Source organism: Hemiscyllium ocellatum, chromosome 2 (assembly GCF_020745735.1).
Source record: "Hemiscyllium ocellatum isolate sHemOce1 chromosome 2, sHemOce1.pat.X.cur, whole genome shotgun sequence".
Classification (NCBI taxonomy): domain Eukaryota; kingdom Metazoa; phylum Chordata; class Chondrichthyes; order Orectolobiformes; family Hemiscylliidae; genus Hemiscyllium; species Hemiscyllium ocellatum.
In genome coordinates, this window is record NC_083402.1 from 74,529,458 (window position 1) to 74,550,828 (window position 21,371).

General features: G+C 40.4%; 1 protein-coding gene across 1 annotated transcript in view; it reads left to right on the top strand.

Moving 5' to 3' along the window:
• The first annotated feature begins 2,766 nt into the window (after window positions 1-2,766).
• snx2 (sorting nexin 2) overlaps window positions 2,767-21,371 on the top strand; it is a 55,586-nt gene continuing 36,981 nt past the window's right edge. The window contains exons 1-7 of the mRNA XM_060844781.1: window positions 2,767-2,936; window positions 9,391-9,505; window positions 13,121-13,275; window positions 15,991-16,057; window positions 16,519-16,562; window positions 17,448-17,589; window positions 19,098-19,176. Of these exons, the coding sequence (XP_060700764.1) occupies window positions 2,811-2,936; window positions 9,391-9,505; window positions 13,121-13,275; window positions 15,991-16,057; window positions 16,519-16,562; window positions 17,448-17,589; window positions 19,098-19,176 (728 nt within the window). The 5' untranslated portion in view covers window positions 2,767-2,810. The remainder of the gene's footprint in view (window positions 2,937-9,390; window positions 9,506-13,120; window positions 13,276-15,990; window positions 16,058-16,518; window positions 16,563-17,447; window positions 17,590-19,097; window positions 19,177-21,371) is intronic.

The window sequence follows — 21,371 nt, forward strand, 5'->3', positions numbered from 1 at the left end:
CATAACATTCAATTGTATTACCATCACTAAATCTCTCACTCACAACATCGTGTGGGTTCCCATTCAGCATAAACTGAACTGGGCTAGCCATTTAAATAATCGGGTAAAAAATGAGGTCTGCAGATGCTGGAGATCACAGTTGAAAATGTGTTGCTGGTTAAAGCACAGCAGGTCAGGCAGCATCCAAGGAATAGGAAATTCGACGCTTCGGGCATAAGCCGGGCTTATGCCCGAAACGCCGAATTTCCTATTCCTTGGATGCTGCCTGACCTGCTGTGCTTTAACCAGCAACACATTTTCAACTAGCCATTTAAATATATTAGTTTGAATAGCGGTCAAAAGTTAGGATTACTTCAAACAGTAACTCACTTTCCAAATGTTGGTCCACCACATGAGAAAAATGAGCAGTGTTACAGAATACTACTCACTTGTCTGGATGAGAACTGCTCCAACAACACTCAAGAAACTTGTCATTATTCAGGACAAAGCAGCCCCTTTGATTGGCACTGCATCCATTCCCTTCACCACCGCTCAATAGCAACAGTGTATACCATCTACTGCTGAACTGATGCACTGCAGAAATTCACCAGAGTGCCTTCCAAACTCATTATCACTATGAGGATAAGGGCAGCAGAACATGCAACCACTTGCAGATTTCCTCTCAGTCATTTACGATCCTGTCTTGCAAATATATTGTTGTTCCTTCAGTGTTCCTGGGAATTCTGTCCCTAACAGTGTTGAGGCTCTACTTACAGCATGTGGACTGCAGCAGTTCAACAAGGCAGCCCATCGTCGCATTGTCAAGGGCAACTCGGGAGAAGCAATAAATGCTGGCCAGTCAGTGATGCTCACGTACCACGTGTGAATAAAAGTCGTTCCCAATTTATATCTATTATGGACTTGGGTTAGCAGAAAGCACTGAGCAGGTTAAGCATAAACTTAACGTGAACAATAATTCAAGTCCATCCATAGACAAGAGCATATATATTAATTTTCAGTATATAACTCTGCTTGGTGAAACTCTAACACCTTCTTAAATACCTACACGCACATTCAGACAGATACAGGCAAACAAGGCAGCTGCCACAATCATAGGAACCCCAAGGCAGACTGCAAAACAACAGGCGAAATACACCGATACCCTCCACCCTCAGCGTAGACAAAAGCGAGCAGTCGCCACGACCAGCAGCAAGCTATGATCTGGCGCAGGAATCACATGGCGCTGACCACCACCATGCACAGAGAGAAAGGATGAAATGACACTGAGCCTAGCCACAACCGACATTCGGCCAGCTGGGGAATGACCTACAGACATCCAAGAAGCACGGGCCCACTGAGCAATTCTCTGAATACACTGCAAAGTGTGTACCACAAGGAGAGGTGCAGACCCCCAAAATAACTTTGGTATGTGCAAATTTGCAAAGATTACCCTAACCCTGACCCTGGCAGTCCGCACCCCCTCACCTACCCTGTTCTCAGATGTTGCATTACCTGAGGGACTGTAAATATGATATAACAGTTTTTTCTTTTATATTTTAAAATGTATATTATAAACATTCATTTACTAATGCAGGATCTTAGCCATTTGAAGTGCGCGTGGTACTATATCTTAACTGATACTGTGTAGTGAGTATTTTCTCTCTGCTAAGAAGGGCCCTGCAGAACCTAACTCCTCTTTCACACGATCAACTTTTCATTATGGACTCGATTTTCAGGAACGCAACCGTAGCCAAAATCTGGTAAACACAACTGTGTCGATGTTCATTTAGTTGGCATTTGTCAGCGCTGGGTATGAATGTGAGGACTGATGAAGGGTTTTTGCCCGAAACGTCGATTTTCCTGCTCCTATGCTGCCTGACCGGCTGTGCCTTTCCAGCACCACACTAATCTAAGTTAAAAATCACACGACACCAGGTTATAGTGCAACAGGTTTAATTGGAAGCACACTAGCTTTCGGAGCGACGCTCCTTCATCAGATGGCAGTGAATTGTAGCGACGCTCCGAAAGCTACTGTGCTTCCAATTAAACCTGTTGGACTCTAACCTGGGGTCGTGTGGTTTTTAACTTCATACACCGCAGTCCAACACCGGCAACTCCAAAACATCACTCTAATCTTGACTCTGATTTCCAGCATCTGCAGTCCTCACTTTTGCCTATGAATATGAGGACACCTGCCCTTTCATCCATAACATGGATATATTTTAAATTAAAATATCTGGCTGATTTCCAACTGAGTGGCATTGTTGATGGTGGTAGCGTGAGATGGATGTCCGATGATCTGGAATTTTATAATTCAGAGCTGGTCAATGCCAGCGAGGAAACTGATCACATGCCATTGTTGCTGAGGTCATGAGAAGTAACTGAGACATAGGATGCAGCTTTTTTAAAATAAAGTACCCAGACCTGTGAGCTGAAAATGCCTTTTAGAATTGAGAATCTTCTTTTTATTTCAATCAGAAAACGACAATGAATAATTTTTAAAAAACAAGAAAAATTGTAAAGACACCTATTTCGTCATGAGTATGGCAGAACCTTTCTCCTTGGAGTTTATATAGAGGTGTTCGAGATAAAGAAAAACATATTAATATTCTCTCTGAGTTCTGGTTGTAACATTGGTGCCCAATGCGGAAGTCAGGACAATGGAACGTTTGTCGGCAACATTCCAAACGCGCGCCTCGAGGTTCCGCACGTCATGCGGAGGCTGCACGTGACTGGGGCGATGACGTGTCCAGGCGCGAGCGGTATATGTGGCGGGGGTGTGGAGGTAGGGGGAGGTCACGTGACTTGTGGATCTGATCAGCAGAGTGAAGATGGCGGCCGAGAGAGAACCTCCTCCGTTTGGAGACGGGGATGTGGAAGCAGAGGGTGATGACTTGGAGTTCAGGGAAGCAGAGGGGGGCGAAGATCTGTTCGTCAGTACTACTAGCACTCTGGAGGTGAGTGCTTCGGCTGCAGGATGTTGTGTGAGTGATAGAGGCGATGTCCCGGCCTGGGGCTGGGCCGACTCTTGGTTAGTCCAACACCGCCTCCCACCCGGGGTTTGTCGGTTAATAGGAATCCGCGATGCTCGTCGTTAATTCTTCACTGGGTTAAGCAGAGACCAACTAATGGCGTTGCTTTCCCACAAGACTTAACGCCTAAAAAGCTGTTTTTTGGTTTGGTTTGGACGCAATGAACTTGTCCTGGCATTATTGCGCATGTCAGAACAGTGTTACCCTCATCATTAAGATAGAAATGCTATCTTGTCATTTGAGTTAAAAATCTCTTAACACCAGGTTATAGTCCAACAGGTTTAATTGGAAGCACACTAGCTTTCGGAGCGATGCTCCTTCAGGCTGCTCCGAAAGCTAGTGTGCTTCCAATTAAACCTGTTGGACTATAACCTGATGCTGTGATTTTTTTTAACTTTGTACACCCCAGTCCAACAAATTTTGTCATTTGAGGGTTTACTCGTTATGTTTCCAGTGCTATTGATGTTTTTAGCGTCCTTGCGCAATTAAAATCTGGTTGAGTGTTTACTGATCTGCACTTTGTTCAAATCTATTGCTTTTTGCCAGCTTGGTATTGCAAATTTGAGTTGCAGTAAAAAATTCTTAGTTAACAATTTTTATATTAAAATGTTGTACTTTGAAACCAAATGTAGTAATCAAATGAAACTAACTTTTAAAAATAAGGCTTCTGTTTTAAAAGCTAGAGGGATATGAGCCAAATGTAGGCAAATGGGGCTAGTTTTTAGTTTGGGAAATCTGGTATGGATGAGTTGGGTTGAAGGATCTATTTGTTTTGTGACTTACTACACTGAGTGGGACAGTGGAAATGTTTTTAGAATCTTTTTAGAGGAAATGAATGACTTTTAAAACTAAAGCTCTTAAGGGGAAGTGAAACTAGAATTGTATCATGTGCTTATCTTGATCATATGGTGACTACTTCACTCAAGTTTAAAAACAGATCTCTCTCATTACCTGCAGTGTGCAGTAATTATCTCAAGACTGATCCTGGATTTCCCAAAATTGCCTTATTTTGATTGGATCATTCAATCTAAAGTTGAGTCCTAATAGTAAAGTCCAATTTAGTTTTCGTTGACTTGAAATTTCATTCTTTACTAAATGACAATCGGTTCAAATTACAGTAGAAGGAAGTCTTCAGAATATGTATTCCTGAGTTCAAAATTGTTTTTATAGGTCCAGAAGTGTTCCCTTTTTTGACAGCTGTTTTTTAATATAGTAAAGCCATTAAATATCCAGAGTTTGGAAATGTAGTATATAGGGAGGGAGAAAGTGTCAAATTTTTGAAGGCATCAGTTTCCTAATTCCTCTTTAACTTATTGTTTGTCCCCTCCTCTGACTATTACTGGAACTTTTTTTTTCCCTGAGATGCGGCATCCTCATCTCCTCTGTTTTCTGCTGTTTTTTAATGGCTAAAGTCAGCAGTTAAACTTTGAGACCCTGAACTTGGAAATTGGTGATATCCCATTATATCAGTCATTATGTATAACAGGCAAATTGGGTGCTTGCCTGAAACTGTATCTCAGAACTGTATGTGAAACTTTATTCCTTTTTAATGTATCAAGGACTTGTTAAATATGTTTTTAACTTGTTGTGCAATATTGTCTTTGCCGATTAGTAGAATGCTTGCATTCTCTTTCCCTTACAATTGGAAATTTGTATGCCCTGATGGTACTTGACCTTCACAGGTAATTGGTGTAATAGTTAGAAAAGGTTGTTGCCTTTCATTGCTATTGTGACTTGCAGTTTTGTTCTGTTGACTGACTTTGTTGCAAAAGCTGTTGGTTGTATGCCTACTTTTTTTTTTGTCTTGTTACTACAGATGTTTTAATCAGATAATGTGGCACTGGCATTGAGTTTTGGTGTAAGGTTACCTTGTAGTTATCTTTAGAGGGAGCTTTGACTTCCTGTTTCTGTATGCAGTCCTTGATCTGAGTATAATTATTGAAATATTTATTATTTGTTCGTTAGGTGCAGTGCAATCTTAAGCTGACTAGCAAGCTCCAATTTGTTTAATGTTAACATCTGAGTAAGACATTCTGCTTAAACTTCTGCACATGTCAACTAACTGCCTTTCTGACTAGTGTGTAGTTGAGTATACTTTCAGTTTGAATAACTGGAGTTAAGTTTAAAAACAAGAACTGCAGATGCTGGGAACCTTGGGTCTGGATGAGTGGTGCTGGAAAAGCACAGCAGGTCAGGCAGCATCCAAGGAGCAGGAAAATCAACATTTCTGTCCAAGGCCCTTCACTAGGAATAGAGGGAGGCAGCCTGCAGGGTGGAGAGAAATGATGGGGAGAAAGTAGAGTACAATAGGTGAATGGGGGTAGGAAGGGAAGTGATAGGTCAGAGAGGAGGGTGGATTGGAAAGGAAGATGGACAGGTCATAGGGATGGTGCTGAGCTGGAACGTTGGAACTGGGGTAAGGTGGGGGGTGGGGAAATGAGGAAACTGGTGAAGTCCACATTGATGCCCTGGGGTTGAAGTGTTCTGAGGTGTTCTTCCTCCAGGTGTCTGGTGAGGGAGCAACAGTGGAGGAGGTCCTGAGCCTGCATGTCCTCTGGCAGAGTAAGAGGGAGAGTTGAAAAATTGGGTCATAGGGAGGTGGGGTTGATTGGTGCAGGTGTCCTGGAGATGTTCTCTAAAGCGCTCTGCGAGGAGGCGTCCACTCTCCCCAATGTAGAGGAGAGCACATCGGGAGCAACAGATACAATAAATGACATTTGTGGATGTGCAGGTAAAGCTTTGGATGTGGAAGGCTCCTTTGGGGCCTTGAATGGAGGTGAGAGAGGAAGTGTGGGTGCAGGGTTTGCAATTCCTGTGGTGACGTGAAGGTGCCAGGGTGGGATGCTGGGAGTGGAGTGGACCTGACCAGGTGGTCACGGAGGGAAGTCTCTGCAGAAAGTGACAAGAGAAACATACCTCTAGTTGGATCTATTTGCAGGTGGCAGGAATGTCTGCTGATGTGGTTAATGCAAAGGGTGGAAGGTGAGCACTGGGGGTGGGGGAAAAGGAGTTCTGTCCTTGTAATGGTTGGAGGGGTGGGATCTGAGGGCAGAGGGGCAGGAATGTGGGCTAGATGCGTTGGAGGGCATCTTTAACCATGTGGGAAGGAAAATTGTGGTCTCTAAAGAAGGAAGCCATCTGGTGTATTCTGTGATGGAACTGGTCCTCCTGGAAGCAGATGCGGTGGAGCAATTGGGAATACAGAATGGCTTTTTTTTTGCAGGAGATAGGGTGGGAAGAGGTGTAATCCAGGTAGCTGTGGGTTAAGTCGGTTGTCATTAATGGAGTTGGAGGGAGGTGTCAGATGGTCCAGGTGAATTTAAGGTTGGGGTGGAATGTGTTGGCGAAGTTGATTGAATTGCTCAACCTCCTCGCAGGAGCATTAACTGGAGTTATAACTGATTAGTGTCCCAATATTGTAGAACAGTCTTGTGTTCCTTTGGCCATTTGGTGAGTATGCAATAGCCATGAGCAAAATTGTGACACACTTGAAAATCATAAGTCTGTTTGAAACTGATCTATTTCAATTGTAAAATAGTTTAAGGCTATTGTTTAAGTAAGCCACATTTCCCTTTTAAAAGGATCCAGTGCATGCCCCCTCTGTCATTGGATTCCACAACCACATTTCATTAACTTTCAATCCATACCTTCCCACAAGAACAGCTGCAGATGTCAGATTCATATTGTATGTGAGGTAGTAATTCATCTCTGGAACAGGATGCATTCAACTGGATAAGTTCTGCTCTGCTGGTTTTGATGTTTTTTGTGCATTGAAATACTGTCTTTTTTTTTCATCTTCTTTCTTGAAGAAAGAATGCAAAATTTGAAAAACCAAAGTAATATTTATTGATTTTTAGAATTCCAAGAATGTGGAAGCAAACAGGCCCTCTGGCCCAACAAGTCAATACTGACCTCTGCAGAGTAACCCACCCAGACCCATTCTCCTACTCTATTATCCTAAATTAAGTTGGCAAGTATTTACTTTCAATATTTTTCATGGAAACTTGCATTTCCAGTAAAAAAAAAACTTACTGCCAAGTTTGGCCTTGCCTAACCCTGGTTAGGAAAAACAAATATTAAATGTTTGTGGTTCAACTGACTATTTTTAAAGGAAAGTATTTGTCATTGTTAATTCTCTTGCTGCTCTTCATCATTTAAAATGTGTTGTGTTCTTAAGAGGGATGGTGTAGGAAATGAGGTTTTAAACGAAATTTGTTGTAACATATGGCTGAAGCTCCCTGTTACAATTGGAGGCACATTGGAACATGTAATTGATAACAGATGCCTTTGGAAGCCAGTGGAGTTTGAATCCTAGAATTTGAGAAATTCTACATAGATCATGCTGCCTTTTTCTTTTTTCATCCTCTGCCTGTTCACTCAAGTTGACTTGGTATTGTGGACTAGCACTGTCAGTGCAGATTTAACTTCCATGCTGGCTGATGTCAGCATAAAGGGCCAACTTTCTTGATTTCTGCTGGAGGTGTGGAAACCTTCAGATTAAACTGATCAGTCCCTGCTCTCTCAGAAGATATCCATGTACTCTGGGACTTTTGGTGGTGATCATTCAACAACTATGGGTGTTAATGATTTCCAGTACTTGGAAGTTTGGCAGCAAACTTTTTTGGTCTTTTAAGATCTGCTTGGTTAATTCTTGTACGTAATGCACGAATTTGGATGTCCAGCTTAAGTGGGTCTGGCTACTGAACATTCATTCTGCTACATGCAAGACTTGGACTGTACCAATGTCATACTAACTTTCTGAAAGTCATGATACTAGGCATGAAAGCATGCCAATCTTTTAACCCCGATTCTCCTGTTAGAGCAGTCCTGATTTAGCTGGACTGGTCATGCAGCCAAATTGTCTGACACCTACTACTCTCTTGCAGCAAGATTGGTGTATGCTTTCATGATAGTCAAAGGAAATGCTCGGGCATCAGTCAAGAATTTGCTGTTGACTTTGAATCCTGAGAGAATTGCTGTCTTGCCACCATCAAAAGACAGTAAATTTCAAAGGCTGAAGGAAAACTTGGGTGAGCACCATATCCAAAATCGTTCTCTGTAACTGCTGATCCATCTGCAGTGGCACATCCTGAGCACAGACTGGTCTTGGAAGTCTCCCATATTTTAGCAGAATCTCCTCAGCCCACCAGATTATAAACTTGGTTGTCAATTTAAGATTAGATGGGACTGCTGCTACAGTGTTGTCTTTGGCTTTTGGTGCCATATAATTTCTACCTTTTTCATAAAACTGGCTCAGTAGCACATCTGACTGCTTTTTGCCTCAATGGCATTGCTCAATTTCACCCCTTCTTTCTCTCCATTTTCCTCCCCGCCCCCTTATTTCTGCAGCCTTGACACAACACAAGGTGCACTGCTTCCACTGTCTGACAAGGGCTACTGTTGGCTTTTCTGATAACAGGAAATGTTTTGGTCTTTAACTTGAGATCCTTTATCAACTACATCTTTTAAATTACATTGTAACTTAAACTGAGTGGAACTGGAAAATAAAGTGGAATGTGCTTGGTGAGGAAATCTTGCTCCGCTTGAATTATGACAAACTGCATTTCTTGTAGTCAAACATGTGAAGTGAATTCTTAGTTTTGTCTTAATCACTTTCAGACAGGAATCCTTATCTCAACTTTTTTTCTATAGATTTATGAACATGTTTTATTTTGGCATGACCAATGATCTATTGCATGCATATAATTTTCAGTGTATTTGGTTTTGTTTTCTTAACACTTTGAACAGAGGATGAAAAAAATATTAGTGCAAGGACAGGTTAGCCAAATTGACCTTTGATTCTTTTGCAATGTGTATGTTCTTACTGTGGTGAAACAATGATGCATTTTGAAAGCTGGCTCAGCAAAGTTTTTCAGTGTTTTTAAAATGCATTTCTTATGAGTATTTTGAATATTCATTGTGTAGCTTGTTTAATCTCTTACTGAAGATGTTATAAATGACTGGAACTGCTAGTAAATGTTTAGTGTACTAGAGACACCACTTTAATTTTACTAGAATTTAACTTGCCTTTGTTAACTAAGCACATCTGTTCCACATGTTAGTACATTTTAATGTAGCTGTCCTAATTTTAGTTGACTTATAGGCTAACTTAAATATACAGCTTTTTTTTAGGAGCTTGAAACAATACAAATTTCTGTTGTGTGTCAAATATTTTTGAAGTGCCAATAGTTAACAATGAGTAAGGAAATGCATGAATTCTTGATAGTACAAATGTAACTATTAGTCTGCTTTTTCTTTTGTGAGCTTAACATTTTTGTGTTTATGGATGTTTGTATTGTCTTGGCATTTGGTTTTCTCTCCACTTATCAAATTTTCATTGAAACTAATCCATGACTAAACTTGATGTGTTCTCTTCCAGTCGAGCCCATCATCTCCAGAACCTGCCAGTCTTCCAGCAGAAGACATAAGTGTGAAGTCTAACGGTCCCAAATCTGATACTTTGCTGGATGATGACCATGAAGACCTTTTTGCTGGTGAGGCACAGTGCAGTTCTGTGGTACTTAATGAACTTGAGCTACAGCTGTAATGGCACGCTATATCTCAACTGCTCATAGGGTTGTACAGCATGGAAACAGACCCTTCGATCCAACTCGTCCATGCTGACTAGATATCCCGTACTAAACTCGTTCTTCCTGCCAGCACCCAGGCCATATCCTTCAAACCCTTTCTATTCATATACCTATCCAGATGCCTTTTTAAATGTTGCAATTGTACTAGCCTCCACCACCTTCTCTGGCAGCTCATTGTAAACTTGTAACCACCCTCTGAGTGAAAAGGTTTCCCCTTGGGTCTCTTTTTATGTCTTTCCCCTCTCGCCCTAAACCTATGCCCTCTAGTTCTGGACTCCCAATCCCAGGAAGAGACTTTATCTATTTATCCTATCCATGCCGCTCACCGTCTTATAAACCTCTAAGTTGCTGATCTTATTAGTTTGATTTAAGATAATTCCGTTTCCAGGTTGACTGTTGACTGTAGAGCTAGAATGAAGAATAAAACAAACATGCTTGTTAATAAGTGCGCAAGTGTGATTTTAGTTCGAGCTTGAGATTTCTCTGCCTTTTCATTTTAAGATGATTGCTGATCTGTGGTGTGGCCTTAAATCCACTCTCTTTTTTGTTTGCTTCCCTGTTTGACTCCTTGTCAATTTCAAGACTCCTGGATCAGTTTGAATATGTTCCACTATTGAATTTATTGATAAATTGCTTGACTCTGAACTGTCTGTGAAACTTATGCAGGTTCTTGACATGGTTTTGTCCTAGTCAAATTAGGTGTTGACAATTAAAGTTTTTTGTGCATGTAAATGCTAATTGCTGCCCTAGCTGTTAATACAGGAATAATTTTGTCCTGCAAAGTTGTACTTCAAACATATTCAGTTGTCAGTCTGTTATTCTGTACTAGAGTAAGCTGATGGCAACATTGGTGCTTCAGTACACTTGGCAACAGGTTCCTCAAATGGTCACCAAACTTTTATTTTGGTAGCAATTGACTGGGCAATAGTTTTAAACTGGCAGCATGCCATTTTTAATTGGGCAATATCCTAATAATAGCTATGCTGCAAATGCCTCAAGCAACATTTCAGTTCTGGAACATTGTTTTTCAGAATAGAATTAGTTTCAAATTAAATATACTTGACTTGAGTGCTCCTGAATATTAAATCTGCTTTTATAGAAACTTTATTTCCTGTGAATTTATTATGCTCTGCATTTCCTTGCAAAATACGGTTTAAGGACTGTTACAATTGGAGGGCATTGTTTCATAAATAGCTATTGGGATAATCCAGGAAACTTTGGACCAGAGTATTGCCTGTTGTGGATGTTGTAAATCCTATCCATTAGGATTCTCGGCCATGTGGAAAAACATGGCCTAATTAGGGACAGTCAGCATGTCTTTGTGCAGGGCAAGTCATGTTTTACTAACTTGAATTTTTTTGGAAGAGGTGATGAAGGGAGAGCAGTGGACATTGTCTACAGATTTTTTTTTCAACAAGGTACCTCATCCAGACTATTGCGATGCATGGATCAACAGTGACTTGTTGCATGATTCAGAAGTGGCTTGCCCATAGACTTCAGAGCATAGTGAGAGAAGGGTGTTTTCCCAGCTGGAGGTCTGTGATTAGTGGTGGTTTACTGGCATTAGTACTGGAATCACTTTGTTATAGTGTATAAATGTCTTTGCATTGTCTGCAAACATACTAATTCATCCAACTACATTTTCAAAGTTCAGTGGAGTGTGGATAGTGTAGATGGGTTTTTTTGAAGTGGAATGTACATTTGCAGGTATGGATAGAGAAATGGCAGATGGAATTTAATCTGGGTAAGTGAGAGGTATTGCACTTTGGTAGATCAAATGTTAAGGCAAAGTATACAGCTAATGGCAGGAGTCTGAACTGCATTGTATAGAAGGATATTGGGGTTCAAGTACATACTCCCTGAAAGTGGCCACTCTAAGATGAAGAAGCTGCATGCATGCTTGCCTTTACTGGTTGGGGAATTGAGTACAAGAGTCAGAATGTATTGTTGCAGCTTTATAAGACTTTGGTTAGGCCACAGTTAGTATTGTGGTTGCTTCATTACAGGAAGAATGTAGCAGCTTTGGAGCAAGTACAGAAGATGTCAGTATGCTGCCTAAATTAGAGGGCATATGCTGTAAGAGGCTAGAAAAATGAGTTTTCTCTGGAGTGGTGGAGACTTTAATAGTCGATTAAAATTGAGATCCACAGATGGTATCATTTTTCCAGAGCTGAAATGTCTATTCCTGGGGGCATGTATTTAGGGTGAGAGGGGAGAAAGGGGAAAGTTTCCTACAGTGGTGGAAGTCTGGAATCTACTGTCAGGGTAGATACAGTAAGGGTGTATCTGGCAACATTGGTGCCCTTGGTCCATATCCCTCCAATCAGTATGTAAGGATTGGAGGGATATGGACCAAGGGCAGACAGAAAGGGTTTAATTGCACATAATGTTCAGACCATATGCGAAAGAGCATATTCCTGTGCCGTACAGTTCTACATTCTATTATTCTTGCCTGAAGGGTCTAACTGGGATTTTATTCTGGATCTGAACACCATATTAATCTGAGGCGCAACAGTTGTTTCGGAGCAAGAATTGAATCCCTGCAAACTAACTGTCATTTTTCAAGGTTCCAAGTAGTAGTTAAAATTTTTTGAAAGGTATGGAGAAATCACTTAGTGGCAGGATTTCATCAATAATTTAGATGCTAACGACCTAAATTTTTATTGTCAAACAAATCATGATTATCTCAAATTTAAATCTAGAGAAAGTAATTGAAATCAGATGGACAACATAGAAATCCAAATGTGTTGCATTTCCACTTTGGTTTTATTGAAAGTTGGAAATATGGGTGGAATGGATGGACATCCTGGTGGCTTTGAATTACTGGCAAGTACTGCATTCAGTTTAATTTACATTTAGCTGCAGGGCTCAATTCATTGATCTTGTATGTAGTACACTCCATCTATCAAAATAGTTGAGTTATCACAGCAATAACTGGAACTAAATCGCCACTCCTCCATTGACACCATTGTTTCATTACCTTCTGAGCATCATTTGTGTCAACTTCACACTGGACTGCAGCACTTTAAGGTTGACTAGGAAAATGGACAACAAATGCTGACACAGCTAGTGATACCAGTGTCCTGTGAATAAAAATTTTTGTCAACTTTCTATAAAGTAATTGTGTACACTGAGATTTAGGTCTTTTGATAATAGATTTGTGGAGGCAAGAATTCTGTAAATAACCAAATCAGGGAAGAGTTGGCTGACTTCCCTTGACTCTTATTACCAAAACATCTTCTGAATCTGAAACTAACGGATGATTATGGATGGAGATAGAAGAATGATCAACTAGTGCATCAGTCCCATGTGATTAGTAAGTCAAGTGTTTATAGATTGGAGGAAAATATTAGATATGCTTTGGTTCATTGTCTTCAAAATTAAATGTTGTGAAATTTAAATGACTGCAGTCCAGTCTCTTTATTTCCAACACACCATTACTAAAAATGTGTAGAATTTTAGGCTAGCTATAGGACCGTATTGGTTCTTGTAGTTAAGCTTTTCTGCATTTCTTTTCAGAAGCTACTGATGAGGTGTCTCTTGACAGTCCTGAAAGAGACCATATACTTTCTCCGGAACCAACTCCACCTATTACACCAGTATCTCCAACCCTCATCGCCCCACGATCAGAAATAAAAATATCTCCTCCTATGATGTTTGATCGATCTAAAGAGGTATGAATATTAAAAGTTGTGTAGTCTACCATGGCATCTTCCTACGGTCTTCTATTTTAATTAGTCTAGATATCAATTGAGCAATCTTATCCCATTTTGATATCCAGTTCACTTTATGCAGTAATATACTTGAATGTAGTCTAATGTTGTATAGATAAACTAAGCTAATTAAAGCCCCAAACTGGTACAAATTAATCAATTTTCATATTGTGATCTTTTTAAGGGAGGTGATGGCGAGTGATATTATCAATGGACTGTTAATCTAGAGACCCTGGGGGTCCAGATTCAAATTCTGGAATGGTGGAATTTGAATTCAATGAAAAGCTGGAATTAAGAGTCTATTGATGACTATCAACAATGGATTCATGGTCAGAACGCATCTGTTCACTCATTTCATTTTTTTTTTGGGGGCCAAAGAAACTGCCATCCTTACCTGGTCTGACCTACATTTGACTCCAGGAACAGCCATGTGATTGACTCTTAAATGGGCTTTGGGCTGTTAGGCATGGGCAATAAATGTTACTTAATGGTGTTCACATCCTGTTTTTAAAAGTATAAAAAACAAAGGTTTCTCACGTCAGGATTGCAGCATAAAACGAGAAGTGGCTGGGGCTTTGTTTTAATTTATGCCAAGGAATATCTGCAGCATTTTTTTCCAAACTGAGTCATTTACATTTATCTACATAATTGCTCAAAGCAAACTGAAAGCACAATCTGAATAAGCTACAATTTCCAGCATGTTTCCTTGTGCATCAATCATGTCATGTTCTCTAATAAAAGCTGATATTTATAAATCCATAATAGATCAAAACTAAATCTTGGTGTAACAAATTGTGATTTTTTTTTTAAAACTAACTTCAGGTATAATTGTATATGTGCCTTATCTAGGCTGGACTTTGGGTGTGCCAGGTATAACTTTGAAAAATTGAAAATTACAAAATGTGAAGTATTGAGCTGTGAGCAAGATACTGAAAAAATTCTTGAATGGCTAATGGAATTGGTAAAGGTAAAAAATGAGGTCTGCAGATGCTGGAGATCACAGTTGAAAATGTGTTGCTGGTTAAAGCACAGCAGGTCAGGCAGCATCCAAGGAACAGGAAATTCGACGTTTCGGGCATAAGCCCTTCATCAGGAATCTTCCTGATGAAGGGCTTATGCCCGAAACGTCGAATTTCCTGTTCGTTGGATGCTGCCTGACCTGCTGTGCTTTAACCAGCAACACATTTTCAACTAATGGAATTGGTAGACATTATATCAGATTAAATTTCACGCTGAGCAGTGAAGGGCTCTTCTGTAAGAAGAATGAGTCGATGTAAACTATTCCATTCTAACAAGAGTACAAGGTGCCTGGTGTGTATGTACATTGATCCTTGAAGGTGGCAGGTGAGCCTGAATGCTTACAAGCATATGGGACCTTTTTTTTTCTTGAATTTTCTAAATAGAATTTTCTATATATAAAACCAAAGTTTGTGGTGAACTTTGTTTCTAAAACACTTGGCTTGGCCTCAACTGATTTCTAAGGTTTTTTTTAGATTAGACTTAGTGTGGAAACAGGCCCTTCGGCCCAACAAGTCCACACCGACCCGCCGAAGCGCAACCCACCCATACCCCTACATTTACCCCTTACCTAACACTATGGGCAATTTAGCTTGGCCAATTCACCTGACTCCCACATCTTTGGACTGTGGGAGGAAACCGGAGCACCCGGAGGAAACCCACACAGACACTGGGAGAACGTGCAAACTCCACACAGTCAGTCGCCTGAGTCGGGAATTGAACCCGGGTCTACAGGCGCTGTGAGGCAGCAGTGCTAACCACTGTGCCACCGTGCCGCCCACACAATTGGAGAACAAGGTGTGGGAAAGATGTAAAAGAATAATTTGAGGAAACAGACTTATGTGGGTAGATTGTTGGGGATGCTCACATTGAGATAGAGGGGAAAATTTTGGTAGCTTTCAAAATCTGAAGGGGACTGAACTGTAGGTAGAGAAACCCAGTCTTTCTCCTGAAAGATTTTAAGTTTGAAACATGGGGAAAAGAACAAGTAGCAACATGGAAGAACATTTTCAGCAGTCAAAGATACAGAATGCCTCCTTCACACTTAGTGCAGTGTGATTTGGGGCTTTCAAAGCAAAATTGCGTAATTGAGTTGTAGAACTTCCTTGCTTTTTGGAAAAGCAGTTGGGTGATAGGAACCTGGGAGATTCCTCTTGCAGAAGCCAGTACAGATTTATCTGGCTGCTCTCTGCTGTAACATTTTTTTGATTCTAGCACTTGTATTGAGTATTCGAGTAGTTTTAAACTGATAAATGTCGATGTCAAAAATACAGTATGTGATGGACTGAGGCTGATCTTATTCATAATTTTAAATTTTGGTAGTTGATCAAATAAAATTTTATCCCAGACCCCTTTTTTTTTTTTGGTTCACTTATTGCAGAAGTATGTAGGCAATTAATAACAAGTACTAAAAGGGCATGCTCTTTACTATACCAAACAAAACTGAACCAAACTTCTTATACATGATGATATTGCATTCTTTTGTAGTCTTCAGTTTACTATTACTCAAGCTGACTAGTTCTGATATTAGAAAGACAAGTTTTAAAATTAATAAAGCCTTTTGTGTCAGTACTTGAATTGTCTGTTCAGAATTCTGTTTAATTTAGAGTTCTTTTGTGCTTAACAATTTTTAGACTGGTGCCCATTCTTTCATTCCAGATTGAAGAAGAAGCTAATGGTGATACATTTGACATTCATGTGTCTGTTTCTGATCCAGAAAAAGTTGGTGAGTAAAAGATTAACAAAACGACAGTCTGAAAACTTATCCTTTTTTATAAAGCAGTGTAGTAAATTATAACAAACACTAATGAAAGGAGTCAAAATCTTTTTCTTTATTAAGACTTGACTGTTTTACATTTTTTCTTGTATTTTCTTTCACCTAACCCACACTTTTTCAGTATAGCTATTTAGTGCATTCCTGTCATTTGGTTAACATTCCCACTTTCCTTTGTATTTTTAACTTCCTTTCCAGGAAGGAACTTTGTAGAATTAATCACCATTTCCTGTTCCCAAATTTCCTTCATGGAGCTTTGCTGTGAACTTTTTTTTTTGCTTCCTGTTCCTAGTCTTGCTTTTTATTATCATTCCTTTTAGAACTTGCATTAAATCAGTCATCCAGATATCCTTTTCTGTAGCAAGCTGTAATGTGTATTTTTTTGTCTAATAATGTCTTGTCTTGTTACTTAGGTGATGGAATGAATGCTTACATGGCTTACAGAGTATCTACTAAGGTAATGGGTACAATGCAAAATGTTCTTTGATGGATTGAACTTTGTCCTGGTTTTGCTAAAGTATGATTTAGATTAAAATATCTATATAAGCCAATTAGCTGAAAAATACAACAAATCTATTTCTCACCCCTCTTCTTGTCTTCTGGTGCACTGGACTTTCAAACTGCATTAGCATAAAATATATCAACTCTGATAGTTATTGACTGCACCTTCCACAAGCACGCTCCATAATCTCTACTACTTTTGCATAACCCTGTAACAGTGCCAGATGAGAAATCATCTAGAAAATCCCAGGCTGTGGATTCTTTGTGTAAACTTAAATTTCATGGACTTTAATATTTATACTATTTCCCTCCTGCCTCATTTATAAGGAGCTTTTTAATGAGGTATGTTCTAAAGCAGAAAATAAGAGCTAATGGGTTTCCAATTTTCCAACCAGGCATAAGGAAATCCATTACACCACAGTATTGGACTGTGTAATAAGACCCTCTTGTCTGCTTAAGATTTTCTCTCACTGGAGGTCATGCTTTAAGATGTTCAAAGTCAACTATAGTGAAGTGAAATAAACTGGACCAATTCTTGAATCTTAGTACAAGGTTTTATTTCCTAGCTTTCTGGTGCTGTTTTCTCATCAATAAAGATGCTGATTTGCATGCTGTACACTATTAAAAGTATGGAGGCAACGCTATTTTAAATGTAAAACCTCTTGTTTCAAATGTTTGAAACAATGCAAACTTGAGCACATTCCCAAGGTTACACTAAGAATTTAATCTTGGTTTGGATCAGAGTTTTTCTTTTCCTTCCCTTCAGAGAGACCCTTCCAGCTGATGGTTTAATAGTCCATGCCAACTGGAATAATTATGGATCTGTTTTTCTTTCATGCAGACTACTTTGTCCATGTTTAACAGCAAAGAGTTTACAGTGAAAAGGAGATTTAGTGACTTTCTGGGTCTGCACAGCAAATTAGCAGCAAAATATATGCATGTCGGTTATATAGTTCCTCCTGCACCAGAGAAAAGCCTTGTAGGTAAGGATGATCTTTAATTGTAGCAAAGGGCATTTAATGCCTGCACTGTTTGGTTGTGACATACTGTTCCATGCTCTGTCCTGACTTTTAAGATACAATATAGGTATATGGCTGGTACTGTTTTCTTGACAATTGTACAACAAGGCTCAGTACAGGAACAGTCCCTTCAGATCACTAAGCATGCACTGGCATATGATGCCTTTCCTAAACTAAAGAAACCTTTTTTAACCTGTGCACTATCTGTATCCCTCTTCTCCAAATCCTAAATCTGTCAAGATGACTCTAAAAATTGTTTGTGTCTCTCCTGGTAGCATTCTCCAGACACATACACCCTCTGAGTAAAAAAGCACTTGGCTCCTTTTTTACTGTAACTGTTTACGACTAATGTTTCTCCTGGGGGTGAGGGAGAGGGGCAAGACTGACTATTCTATCCTTGTCTCAATTTTATAAACTACTTCCAGGTCACCTTGTCCTCATTAAGTGAAAACAGATGAAGTTTATCCAATCTCTCCTCATAGCTAATGCCTTTGATTTCAGGCAAAATAATTTCTTCTGTACTTTCTTCAAAGCCTGCACATCCTCCTATTCATGTGATCAGAACTGTATGCGTTATTCCAATTGTGACCTAACTATATAGGTCTGTACATCTGCAGCACGAATTCTCTGCAGGGTACAAAAAATTGGCAAGCATGCCGTATGCTGCCTTGACCAACTTATCAACTTAAATTGGTGTCAGTGAAATTGGACCTGCATGCCTCAATCCTTCAGTCTGTTGATGCTCCTAAGAGCTCTGCCCTGGACTATATATCAATCTTGCCAAATGTCTCGCTTCATTTGGTCTGGATTGAACTCCATCCACTAATTCTCTAGCCAAGTTCCCAGCCTACCTTTTATCATGCTTTTATTGCTAGCAACCCAAACCTCTTTGCTATCCACTGCTCTCCCAGAATGTCATCTAAAAATTTAATAATCAGGCCACTTAAGTGATCTGGAGGATAATGTAATAGCAGGGGTCCCAGTACTGATCTCTGCAGAACAGTAATGATCACAAATCTCCAGTCAAGAATACCACTTTCCCCCTGCCTTCTGTGACCAAGACTGTTCTGTATCCATCTTACCAGCTCACCTTGGGTCCCATGTGACCTCACCTTCTGTATCAGCCTTTTGTCAAAGGCCTTTCAAGTGCAGATAGACAGCATCTGTGCATGCCTCTGATCTAGAATGGCCCATTCCCTAGTTGGACTATTTTGCATGTTGCTTCGAGGAACTGTCCTGGCCATGCCTAATTCCTCTGCCACCACCTTTCCAACGCTGCAATTTTCATCTTTTTGTTGCCTCCAAGAGTGTTTCGTCCCTTTTCTAAAGTGATGGGAAATGAGTTTACAAATTGACATGCAAAATTGAACAGTTCTAAATTTGAACTGAATTTTGGCTGACTAAACTCTGGACTTTGCTGAAACACTAACAAAACTGACCTGACGTGGATAATTTGTTTTTACCCTCTAAAGGTATGACCAAAGTCAAAGTTGGAAAAGAAGATCCATCATCAGCAGATTTTGTTGAAAAAAGGAGAGCATCCTTGGAGAGGTAACTTAACAGAATTTAAAAATCCTGAATATATGAATAAAAAGGTATGACCTAATTATGGAGAAGATTTAATTTTAACTTCTGATCTATGCAATCCTAAAACTTGGATGGATCCCTGAGCATATTTTGGCAGCTACTGATCATTACACTTCTACTTTGAGGCTCTCTGGGATCATGTGCTTGCTCACTTTTTAGGGATGCACTTTAAGTTGGCTTTCCATATGAATATTTTAAAGGCATCAGATTAGCTTACAATTCTTTCATCAGGTTGCTTTCCTTGTCTTTTTAAATGTTATCCTTTTTTTTCATAGTTTAAATGGCCTGATTTGGGCTTTTATATACATGATTTATTTGGCTGACACACCCACAGAAGAGCTGACTAGAGTCCAGAGTTCTGCTTTCAAATTGACCAGAGGCACCAACCAGATGCTTAAAAGGCTGAACTTACATGAATGCTAAATAAGGTTCCTTTGGGTAGAGGAGTGTAGCAATTGCAATGAGGTGGTGCCATTGAGGGGAAGAGAACTTTTTGAACTGCATTGCTGGACTGGGCCCCAGTAGTCAGCAAGTGTAATTGGTGAATTGGATTTAATCCTGCCACCACAACCACTTGTGATGAAGTTTGGTATAAGGGTATAAAAGTCATTGCATTGAATGATTCAAAACTAGAGGTAAAAGATTTTCTGCCTCCACTGCTAAAGCAGAAGCTTGCTAGTAGGAATATTCAGCACTGGCTGTGAAGCAGGCAACAAGGAGTTGATTTATTAGTGCTGCTAGCATGGGTGAAAATAGTCTCTCAAACACCTCCAATGGAGGGGTGTCTTTATATAATTCTGACTTCAGTTAGGTGAGCTCCCTTCAGCTGCAGCACTCTGGAGAAGTGTTGGCAAATGTGATCAACCATTTCAAGCTACCACCAGTTCAAACAGCATGAGTATTTTGATCCCATCTGTTGCTGGTGAAAGTGAGGACTGCAGATACTGGAAATGTGTGGTGCTGGAAAGGTAAAAAATGAGGTCTGCAGATGCTGGAGATCACAGTTGAAAATGTGTTGCTGGTTAAAGCACAGCGGGTCAGGCAGCATCCAAGGAATAGGAAATTTGACGTTTCGGGCATAAGCCCTTCATCAGGAATGAGGAGAGGGTGCCAGGCAGGCTAAGATAAAAGGTAGGGAGGAGGGACTTGGGGGAGAGGCGATGGAGATGTGATAGGTGGAAGGAGGTCAAGGTGAGGGTGATAGGCCGGAGTGGGGTGGGGGCGGAGAGGTTAGAAAGAAGATTGCAGTTTAGGAGGGCGGTGCTGAGTTGAGGGAACTGACTGAGACAAGGTGGGGGGAGGGGAAATGAGGAAACTGGAGAAATCCGAGTTCATCCCTTGTGGTTGGAGGGTTCCCAGGCGGAAGATGAGGCGCTCTTCCTCCAACCGTCGTGTTATGTTTTGCCGGTGGAGGAGTCCAAGGACCTGCATGTCCTCGGTGGAGTGGGAGGGAGAGTTAGTGTTGAGCCACGGGGTGGTTTGGTTGGTTGGTCCAGGCATCCCTGAGGTGTTCTCTGAAGCGTTCCGCAAGTAAGCGGCCCGTCTCCCCAATGTAGAGGAGGTCACGTCGGGTGCAGCGGATGCAAAGGCACAGCGGGTCAAGCAGCATTCAAGGAAGAGATGATTCCTGATGAAGAACTTTTGCCTGAAATGTTGATTCTCTTGCTTCTCTGCTGCCTGGCCTGCTGTGCTCTTTATTGCTGGACAAGTAGTCTTGGGTGTCAGAAGTAAAGGAAGCCTTCATTAAACTTCATATAAACTAATTCTTATAAACACGGGTCAAATAACTTTAATGCTGGTGCACTTAAGATATCTACTCAAATTCCTCATTTTCCCACCAGGTTAAGGGAAGTGGAGAGGTATCTGTTTAGATCTCTGTGCCTGACCTTTATCAAAATATATTTTTAAACATTGCTGCAGAAAGGAGAATGTGATGTAAATTTTGTACTCTACAAACTTTAAAATGCAGGCTATCTTGCTGTTACTAGAATAGTGAATTTTGTTTGGGCAGACAAGAGCAAGTCATGTAGTTTGGTCCAGTCGGCACAGGTGTTAGATTCCTAGATGTACAGCATAGAAACAGACCCTTTTGGTCCAACTCATCCATGCCGACTCGATATCCTGACCCAATCTAGTCCCACCTGCCAACATTTGGCCCA